This window comes from Varanus komodoensis, unplaced genomic scaffold, assembly GCF_004798865.1.
Source record: "Varanus komodoensis strain SLA01 unplaced genomic scaffold, ASM479886v1 scaffold3, whole genome shotgun sequence".
Lineage (NCBI taxonomy): Eukaryota > Metazoa > Chordata > Lepidosauria > Squamata > Varanidae > Varanus > Varanus komodoensis.
Genome location: NW_025335761.1, coordinates 18,762,477 through 18,773,276, shown reverse-complemented (window position 1 = coordinate 18,773,276; position 10,800 = coordinate 18,762,477). Strand labels below are relative to the sequence as shown.

The 10,800-nt window shown below is 38.5% G+C and overlaps 1 protein-coding gene across 4 annotated transcripts; it reads right to left on the bottom strand.

Annotated features, from left to right (window-relative positions):
* Window positions 1–290: 290 nt before the first annotated feature.
* LRRC57 (leucine rich repeat containing 57) lies at window positions 291–10,626 on the bottom strand. 4 transcript variants are annotated; one of them, XM_044437006.1, is made up of 6 exons: window positions 10,493–10,626; window positions 8,243–8,421; window positions 7,483–7,618; window positions 6,574–6,842; window positions 5,167–5,352; window positions 291–1,271 (listed from the first exon to the last, which is right to left on the bottom strand). In XM_044437006.1, the coding sequence occupies exons 2-6, from the start codon at window positions 8,324–8,326 to the stop codon at window positions 1,230–1,232; spliced, it is 717 nt and encodes a 238-aa protein (XP_044292941.1). In that variant the 5' UTR covers window positions 8,327–8,421; window positions 10,493–10,626; the 3' UTR covers window positions 291–1,229. The 4 variants fall into 4 exon arrangements, with proteins under 4 accessions (XP_044292941.1, XP_044292943.1, XP_044292940.1 ...); XM_044437008.1 differs by having other exon boundaries at window positions 8,243–8,348; window positions 10,393–10,619; XM_044437005.1 differs by having other exon boundaries at window positions 10,393–10,617.
* Between the last annotated feature and the right edge of the window lie 174 nt (window positions 10,627–10,800).

Sequence of the window (10,800 nt, the reverse complement as noted above, 5' to 3'; positions counted from 1 at the left end):
ACCTGATTATAGAGACAGAAAAATGATCTCCTGCAGGACATACCATGAAAGGTCTTATTGTACACTACTTTTAAGTTGTCAGCCCACAACTAGAAGAAACTGTTTCCTTCTCTCTCACATGCATGCATATATGCAAAGAGAAACATGACAAATCTCAGGGGCATTGGTCTTGTTACAGCTAGATTTGGCTGTAATTATCTGAGGATTATAGAGTTGCTTTTCTCCAAAGCAACAGTATTTACTTTTACTTTAAGTCTTAGATAAAAGAACAATAAATATGCAAGAACAACTGTAGTTGTGCATATATTTATTTTTTATCATTCACATGACAAATGAATACTTTATACATAAACTGACATTTGTCAAAAGGTGCCAAAAAGCTTAAGACAGCTGTGGATGCAAGTTTCATTTAATTAAAAAAATACAGAAGTTATGTAGAGAAGTTGCATATTTTAGGTTCTCCCAGGTGCTTTGCATAAGGCAGTAATAAGGTAATCAGTCTGATTAAAGGAGCTTGACTGCCATGAAAATTCAGTGCAAAGGTGTTAACTCCTCCAACCCCAAATGCAGTCAATAGAGACATTAAGATTCTGTGATGTAATTATTTAGCATGACAGTTGAACTATACACCATCTCATCATCAAATAGAAGACTAGCTGTTCATGAGATGTGATTGTAACATGAAGCTAAAACAACTGTTTTTGAATGTGACAAGTTGAGCTAATACTACCTTACACTATTTGTGCTTCAAAATGTACATGATTTTTAAAAATACAGTGCCAGCTTCATACACTATAAAGCATTTAAAGCAAAGGAATAACTTTGCATTTTAGAGTTAATTGTGTAACTTCAGTGTTTTCTTACTCCAGTGTTCTCTGGATGCGGAGGGCCCATTTTCTTCATATAACCGATTTCTAATTATGCTGCCAGCAGCTGTAATAAAACCTTCAGCTCAAGTAAATGTTAGAAGATTTTCTTCTCAAACATAATGATCCCTGTAAGCAGAAATATTCTGTTAGCTGGAAAGCTGCTAAATGTTATATCCAGGGCAGCTTCAACCATTCCTGGAGTCATTTTTGTGGCCTTAACAACAACTTATCAGATCCTTTCATAGTCAGGCTTTTCAAAACCTTGCATTTCCTTCTCCCAACAGGCTAGCAGCATATAAAATCCATGTATCACATCTCTTGTTGCCTTTTCCTTCATGAGTTAAGATTGATCGTAATCCATCAGGCAAATTTTTTCTTGGTGGCTGTGAATCGCTCCATATACTGAAAAAAAAATCAAGTATCAAAATTAGTTTTGGAGGAAGGAATATAATTAATAATTAGAATTCTAGATTTCCCTATTGGCATCACTATTGTCTCTGAGGTAAAGATTTCCAAGGATGTTTCTTATCAAGTATAGTTCCTTATGCTGAACCAATTCAGGATTATTTAGATTCTATATCAGATAAGCAAAAAAGTAATTTAATATACTCTAACATACACTAAGTGATAGAAAATAGATTTCTTCCTGAGAAGACTCTGCCATTTATTCAAATGATTGCCAAAATGCAAAAGCAGAGAACCTAACTCTAGTTTTCCCAACTTGCTGTCTACTTGAATTTTAGCTCCACTGGCTACTTAGGACAGTAATCCCCACTTTAGCTTGGGGGGAAGAAACCAGTTTCAGCTCAAGGGCTGAACTGAATTACAGGGAATCTGTGCCAGTGGATGGGGCCAAAGACAAGGGGTGAGCCCATTTTTTAAAACAAACATTGAAGTTTAAAGCTGTTACTGCCCGTAATTAAGCCTTAAGAAATGTGCCTTTACAACTGGGGGCAGGAGACTAAACAAAAACCAGGAAATCACCAAATGATCTGTGGCTGGGAGAAAGGGGGCACAGCCATGTGGGCACTGCTCAAGAGCTGGGCTGTGATGCCAAGAGGGCTGCATTTGGTCCTTAGGCCTGAAGTTCCTAGTTTAACTGGATAAAACATTAGACCACACCCACTATGACAGGTTTCATTCTCCATGTCTCTTGCTATTAGATGGATGATTGATGACTAATCTGCTTAATGCCACATCATCAAAATAATGACAGAAAATAAGAAAAGCCATGCTGGATCAGACCAAAGTCCCATTTAGTCCAGCATTCCACACACACATAACAAACTAGCTGCCCGCAGGATCCCTCAAGCAGGGTGGGTGCAAGATTGCCTGCCCGTGCTCTTCAGCAATTGGTGCATGCAGGCATGCCATCTTTGGAGGTAGCACATAATCAGCAAGGCTAATAGTCACTGGTAGCCTCCTTCAGGAATCTGTCCAGTCCCTTTTAAATGTGTCCAAATTGGTGGCCATTATCACTCCCCATGATAGCAAACTCCATATAACTTATGTAGTGAGAAGTGCTTCCTTTTATCTCTCCTAAGCCTCCCACCTATCTCACTCTACACCATGCATTATTTTAAACCCCTTTAACATGTCTCCCTTTATTCACCTTCTTTTCTAAGCTGAACAGTCCCAGTTGTAGCTACTCCTCATAGGGGAGCTGCTCTAGCCCCTTGATTATTTCTATTGCCCTTCTCCATACATTTTCCAGCTCAGTGTCCTCTTTCAGGTAAGGTGACCAGAACTGAACACAATATTCCAAGTGTAGGTGTATGAGAGATTTGTATAAAGGGAGTATGGTCTTGCCAGTTGTTTTCTGTTGTATTCTTAATTATGCATAGGCATAGAGTTTACCTTTGCATAGCAGGTAAAAAATTAAGCCAACATTTTTATGGAACTGTCCACCATTACCCCAAGATCCTTTTCTTGCTCAGCCACTGCTAGCTCAGATTCCATCAGTGTATAGTTGAAGTTGAGATTTTTTGCGTGGAGTAAACATGCATTACTCCACACTTGCCTATATTGAAATGCATTTGCCATTTTGATGCCCATTCTCCCAGCTTGGAGAAATTCCTTTGGAGGTCCTCATAATCCTGTTTGGTTTCAACCATCCTAAAAAGTTTAGTGTCATCAGCAAACTTGACCACTTCACTACCCACTCTTAATTCCAGATCATTTATGAATAGGTAGAAAAGCACTGGTCTCAATACAGAAACCTGTGGGACTCTACTGCTTACCTCCCTCCAATGGGAGAAAATGTCATTTAGTCCCACTCTGTCTTCAGGTTTTTTTTATTCAGTTAGTGAGCCATAAGAGGACCCCCTCCCCCTTTTGTTCCATGACTGCTTAGCTTGCTTAGGAGCCTTTGATGGGGGACTCTGTCAAAAACCTTTTGGAAGTCAAGTAAGCAATGTGTACTGGATTGTCCCTGTCTTCATGCTTATTGACACTCTAAAAAAACTCCAATAGGTTAGTGAGACAAGACTTTCCCTTGCAGAAGCCATGCTGATTAGTTTTAAACAGGGTTTGTCCCTCTATGTGCTTATTGATTCTACCTTTAATAATGCTTTCAATCAGTTTACGTAGATGTTAAGTTAACTGGCCTGTAATCACCCAGATCCCTTTTTTAAAAAATGGTGTCACATTGGCCATTCTCCAGTCTTCTGGTACAAAGACTAATTTTAGGGACATACTATTTGGTAAGACAGTCCGCATTACATGCTTGAATTCTTTGAGAACTCTAGGATTGATACCATCTGGACCAGGTGACTTGCTCACTTTCAGTTTGTTAATAAGGTTGAGAGTTTTGTCTTTTGTAACTACTATTTAACTCAATTCCTTGCACTCCCTTCCAGAACAGATAAGCTCAGGAATGGGTATCTTCTCTGCTGAGAAGACAGATGAAAAAGAATCAGCTCCTCTGAAATCTCCTTGTCCTCCATTAGTGCTCCCTTCATTCTGTTATAGTCCAGTGGTCCAACTGCTTCTTTAGCTGCTTTCTTTCTTCTGATATTTGTAAGTCATTTTTTAATGTTGGTTTTGATATTAGTGATGTGCTCAAGTTTTCCCCTTACTTCTCTGATTTGTCTGCTTGCATTTCCTTTGTGCAAGATTCTGGTCCTTTCTTTTTTTCATTTGGGCAAGACTTTCTTCTCCCTAATACCTTCCTTGACTCTGTGTTAACCATGCTGGTGATTTCCTGGACTTTCTGTCTTTCCTCACTTGTGGTATACACATTATCTGTTCCTCTATTATAGTGTTTCTTGATAATCTCCAAGCACTTCAAAGTGATTTAAACTTCTTGATTCCCCTGTCTGTTCACTTCAAAATCAGAAGGAAGCTACCCTTCTGTTGTAAGCCGCCCCGAGGCTTCGGCGAATGGGGCGGCATAAAAATGTTTTAATAAATAAATAAATAATAAATAAATGACTTAAATCCCAACTGCCTAGATCTGGGCCAAGGGTGAGAGCCAATTTTTTTTTAAAATCCAAACCCTTTCAGTTTGGTCAAATTTAATGTTGTACAAACAGAAGGCATTTCTGCTCATATGAGAGGGACCCACTGATTTCTCTGAGCTTTAACTCTTGGGCCATACCTGCGCTATTCTAGGATATACCAACCCTTGTGAATAGCTTTTGGAGGGTGCAGAAAGCTAGAAGCAGGGAAGCCCTAATCCAGAATTGGAACTCTATAGTTGGGACATAAGCCAGAGTTAAAAGTGTGAACCTTAGACAGAGTCTGTATCAGCCTTCAACCTGATGCTCTCCAGTTGACCCAAACTACAATTCTATCAGTCCTGGTCAACATGACCAGCAGGACATGGGACAATTTTGGACTACATCTGGAGGTTATCAGGGTGGGGATGATAAGATTTATGTAATGCTTAAGTTACAGCATTTGTATTTTAAGCAGAGGAACTGCATCACTCTTCTCTTGACTGATGATTCAGAACAAAGCTGAGATACTAATAACAGAATAATGCACCAAAAATCTCTAACAAAATGCCTCAGAGAAAGGATGGATAAGGATTTACTAAGTAGCAAGAGCCAGGATAGTAATCTTTAAAAGCATTAAAAGCATTTAAACCAATACATTAACCTAAAAGGAAGGAAAATATGAGGATATCTATAACAAGTACAGAAAGACTCAACAGTTCAATCTTACAATGGCTATAGAAAATCCACACTCCCCCCCTCCAATTTTATCCACCCATTGAAGCCATGTTTTCTGAAACCCTATTGCGCTATTCAAAGGAAATAGGAAAAAGATGCATATAAAGTTTTTTTTAACAAACCTTGTCATATCCCTCTAGTTCTCGGAGTTTCTTGATCTCAAAAAGATTACCCTCTACAGCAAGCAGAGAGATCTGAGAATCACTGAGAATACTCTGGGGAAGCACACTTAGTTCTAAACAGTTCTCTTCCAAACGCAGGACCTTGAGGCGTGGGCAGTGAGAGATCTGTGAGGAGATCTGTGAAATCTATTGCACGTTAAAAAGAACAAGAAAAACCAGTTATGGTTCTGTTGGTGCTAAATTCATACTATATTTTCCTGAGATACTCAAAACAAAACAAGAATGTGCTACAAAATATTCCATATCCACAGAAATGGGTCTATTTCATATGCATTCATCTCTTGATGCTATAACCAGGAGTGCAGAATATACACAAGTCCATTTAGTTATTTCAATCTATTATTAAAACATGTCTCTAACATTTTATGTGAACATCAATGAAATAATTCTGCTTTTTCTTTGATTTGTCAACTTTTCTATTCATCTAATTAACTCATGCCAATTTTTTTTTTTTTTTTTTTTTGCTTTGGGACAGGTGGTCCACATATGTTCTAATTCTGCTAATGGAATAGTTGCTTCAGAGGAACTAGAAGAGATAAAATCCCTACTTCTCTCAAAATTTACTCCATAGGATCAAGGGATCATCCAGTCTTATTTCTAAGGGAGATAAGGGTGGGTGGTGGGCGGGGGGCAGGAGAGAAAAAAAAAATCCTGTCATGCAAGCTTGTCATTTTAATTTGCCCACATTCAAACCCATTTGCTATTACAATGCTAAAGTTAAAAAAAATCTCTAAACTGGACAGTTTCAAGCAGTCACAATATTTATTTATTTTATTTATATTTATATCCCACCTTTCTCCCATTGTGCAACTTAAGGTGGCTACATGAAGTTTCCAGTGATCTCCCCTCAGATCCCATGCCAGCCCCAGACCTGCTTAGCTTCCACATAGTGGATGCCTTATGTGTTTTTAGACCATACTCTGGGTCACAACACTGTTTTTCCCCAGCGAACTGCCTCTAGTTTATATTTCCCTTGTGATACATACCTAAGTTAGTACTAAGAGTTGAAAATTAGAATGAAATTGGGAGGGCAAATAGACTAGTTGAAGAAAGATACGTTTTCAAAGCTAAGAGTCTTCTCAGCAAATGTAAGACAGTATTATAAAGTAGAGAATAAAATAGCAAAAGGGACTAAAAGTGATTAGGGCAAAACAACAGAAATGAGTGGAGCTAGCTTGTCCCAGGGTCCAGACTAAATGGCTCAGGAGGTCCCTTCTGACTTAGTATGTTTTGATGTTAAATTTTGCTCAAAGTGCTAAGTGCAATCTCCATTCTGGTAGTATCTAAGAAACATCTGTTTGTGGAAAGCTTCCTTAAAGATGTGTGTTACACAACCAGCTTCCAGACCTGGTTCTGATTCAAGTTTAGTTCAATGGCCTGCAGTTCTCCAACAGTGTCTGGCACACTCTGGATCTGATTTCTAGAGAGATCAACTACATCAAGGTGACGAAGCCTGCAGAGCTGGACAGGTACAGTTCTGAACTTGTTTCCAGAAAGACTCAGAGTCTTCAGTGCTGCAAGTTGTCCAAAGGCGGCAGGGAGCTGCATCAGTTGGTTATTATTCAGGTGTAGTATCTCTAGTTTTTTCAGCTTGCACAATTCTTCAGGTAGCACAGCTAGGAATAAATTATAAAAATAAGTCAAGCTGTTCAGAGGAGATAGCAATTGTTAACTAATATTTACAGAAAACATTAAATTTTATTTTGCAATATATGGAAAATGTAATGGATAAGGCACAATCACCTGGGTTAATGTGCAAATTCCACCTTCCCCTTCTCTAGCTGTTCGGAGACTTGGGAAGAGCTGGGTGTATATTCAAGTTGAATAAGTGCTTATCAAGATTATTCAAGTTGAATAAGTGCTTATTTTAAAATAGGAATATTTCAAGTATCTTAAAATAACAGGTGATTGTAATTATAATTAAATCTTTCTTAAATATGAAGTTTTTTTTAACCAGTTGTAAAATACCAGGACATTTAAATCTATATTATTGTTGTCAAATTACATTTCTTGTACCACCTGCAGCTGAAGCTCTCTCCACAGTTCACAACATTTAAGTCACCCATCCAGGTTTCAACCAGATCGGACCCTGTTTAGCTTCCAAAATTAGGTGGGATCAGGCACTTCAGGCTACATGGAAGCTTATGCAGTTATATATATAACTGCAGTTATCTCTGTACTTTAGAAGACAAGGGTGAAATTAATTTGTGGTAATTAAAGTTCAGTATAAAGCAAGCTGAAAAGATGAAGTCATACTCAGTTTGTTGTGATTTAAGGAAAGGCTTTTCAACACAGAGAAATTTCCTACTAGCGGTGGCAGAGCCTCAATCTTATTGTTGGATAAGTCTATTGTTCTGAGATTGCTTGCAAGCTTCTGGAGGTCTTCAGGAAACTGAAAAGGCAATTGAGATTAGAGAAAAATTATTCCAAATAGATACATTATAATAAGCTTATAAGGACAGTCAGTACAGTGAGTGGACTCCTAGCTTTTATGGACTTATTTACAAGATTGTGATAGATTAGAAAATTATGAATGGAATGGTATGGAGAAACTGGAGGTAGAGGAATTATTCTTAGGACAGAACTGAATTTGGAAACATTCCATTAAAACTGATTAATCAGAATTGGGAGTAAGTGAATAAAGTAGTTCATTCTACAAATAAAGTGTTCTTTATCAGAAGTTGCAATGTCTACGACAGTTATTACATAGTAGTAGTTTATTAGCTTAAAATTCTTTTAAAGGGTTAAATCTATCTCACCTGGTTGTAGCAGTAAGTAACTGTGAAAGTATGCATCCTAAACACACTATAAGTGTAAGCTCCAGTAAACTCAACAGAACTTATTTCTATTGTCAGAAGAAGATGCAGATATATCAGGTGGAACCCATTCAAATAATATTTTTACTCTTGTAATCACACTAACTGATTAAAAAACTGAGCTTCAAAATATAACAGCACTCTTGCATTTTCAGTACAAAAGTAAAAAGTATATGTGGTACATGAAGTAAGTCATTTACCTCAGAAAGGCCTTTACCAGTTAGTTGGAATACTCCTGTTTTCTGGGCTGTCTCCAAATGCGCTTTTAAGGCACTATTCCCCATCTTCCTGTTTGTATGTCAGAAACTGACAAAGGGTTCTGGCAGAGTCAATCTGAGTCACTCTCATTCACACTACATTAAGTTTCATAAGTTCATTTCTATAAAAAGTAAATTTAGAAAGTGCTTAAATGAATCATATGAATTTTCCTATTAATATGCTAATCTTAATACTAAAGTCCTCACTATTTCAGAGCAGCAGGCCAGTGAATCAAATACAAATTGTTCAAATCACCACTGTAAAAAGGTGAGTATAACACAACATGCATTTAGGGCACAGGCAACAAAAAAAGAATTCAACAAAAACTTTAATATTAAAATATGTTTTAAGTGGAAAGCAAAGCCTACTTCAATCCATTATATTTCCAAGTAAACATGCTTATGTTCTCCTCCTAAGATTAAGTACTTCAGGTTTGTGGAAAAAGCTCCAGTGCATAGGTAATATAAATGCAATCAGGCAGGCAGGCCAGTCCATTAAAGAGCTTTATGATGTCAGAAGCCATGGCAACTTATTTATAGTTGACCCTATTCCATGGGCACAAGATATTTCAAATTATGTAGTATGCCGTATTTATGGGGACTTAACTTTCAAATAAAAAGATGTGCACAGAATTAATTTGTATGGTGGATATTACGTACCCGTAGCAGGGTGTAATAAGCCCCCGTGAATACAAATAATGTTATCTTGCTTCGGGCAAACAGAATTGTACTTTACAATGTTCTACAGTAAGTCAGTCAGGACATTTTCTTTGCACCAACGTTTTCTTGCAATTTTGCTCCTGAAACCAGTTTGTCAACTAGAACAAGCCTGATGAACTTAAAATACTCTGCTCACTATACTGGTAAGTAACCAGGCTTAAAACGCCATTTCTTCCACATTTTATCCAAACACTAGTACAACAAAGATCATAAACACTTCTGTAATTTTTGGGTGGGGAAGGGGAAACTCAACAACAGAATTTATAGGTAGAAAGAACTACTATGACTATATGCCATGCAACATTGCCTATTGGTTTCATATATAAACAAATACCATGCATGGGTCAGTGCAAAGTCACTTGTATAAGAAGTTTCTTCAACCCTTCCCAGAAAGTATACTAAAGTTTTGCTTTCCACTCCTGAAAGCCTGAATGATTAGTAATAGAGAGGAATGCATCTACAGGCATAAATGAACAGGAAAAATGATCCAAAACAAGGATGTTGCAAAAAAGCAGTGTAAAAGAACTAATCTAATATTCCTAGTTTTGCCTTAATCCCATTTGCCTAAGGATTACTTGAACAGCCAACAAAAAATTCTCCCTACAATACATGAAATAAATGCTACAGATTAAGGTCATTTCGATTCAAATGCAACCTCCCTCAGAAGTGTGGAGGTATTGTAACATAAAGATTTTTAACTTTCCGATAACAACAACACTCTTGCTGTCCCCAACATTCCACTTCCACGTCCACCTATATGCAAGGACATACCGCAGCAAGTCCCTTGGACACCACGACTTGCCTTCCCTGAGTTGCTTTTCGCTTCCTCTCGAAGCAACCTCCCCACTTATCTCTCACCGGACAGGGCAGTTCTGCCGCCCCCTTCGACAGAACAAGGTGAATTAATTCCAGCAGCCGCAACTTCCTCTGCCTCTCTGAGCCGCAACAAACACGCCCACTAAGGATGGGACAAGGGATGGACAAAGGAAGGAAACGGGACAACTTAACTATCTCCCTGTTACCGAGCGACAGAAAGAGAAGTAGGATGGGGTACGTGCTACGTTTCCCAAGTCATCCCACGCAGACGGAAACAGCCCGAACTAAGCGCGTTTTTGAGAACCCTAACCTTATATGTAAGCTGGTGAGGAGAAATCATCGCCTTCAAAGAGCTTTACTTCCGACTATACATATAAGATGCCCAGAATGACTTCCATACACATTTCGCCGAACGCGAGTAGTGGTAGTAGTACCACGACGCACGAGCTATATAATCTCTTTCTCTGAGTATGATGCTTCTTAGAGGAAGGAGGGGGATCTACGATCTTCCTCAGACGACTAACCGAAGAGGAGGACGACCCTTTGAATCTCTTTACCTGTAACCACGGCTGCTACGCATCCTAGCAACAAGCGCACGTGCACAGTTCAAGAAATACCAGCTACGCTACTTTAATCCTCTAGGATGAATCAGCAGACCTGGATCGAAGCAGAATCTGTCCCTGTCTAGGATAATGGCGAATTCGGAAAATTAGCTTGGGTTTCTCTAAGGGTGGATGTTACCCAGCTTGCTCCATCCACTTCCGCCACAATCAATATGGAAGCAGTGATAATCCCTTATGTCACTTCCGAATACAGTTCAACTTGACGTTGTATTGCCGGCTCTCGTTGTTTTTGTCTAAGCTGCTGGTTTATCCACCCTATCTGGCTTTACTAAGTTAGATCCAGTAAGAGCTCTGTTGAGGTTGTATTCTCCTGATGGCCTAAACTCCTTAGCAGATATATAA

Coding starts and splice junctions, on each gene's coding strand:
- LRRC57 (XM_044437006.1), bottom strand. CDS start 8,326: ATGGGGAATAGTGCCTTAAAAGCGCATTTGGAGACAGCCCAGAAAACA. Junction 5,353..6,573: donor TAAACTTGAATCAGAACCAG/GTCTGGAAGCTG, acceptor AACGTGCAATAG/ATTTCACAGATCTCCTCACA. Junction 1,272..5,166: donor AACTAGAGGGATATGACAAG/GTTTGTTAAAAA, acceptor TTTTTTTTTCAG/TATATGGAGCGATTCACAGC.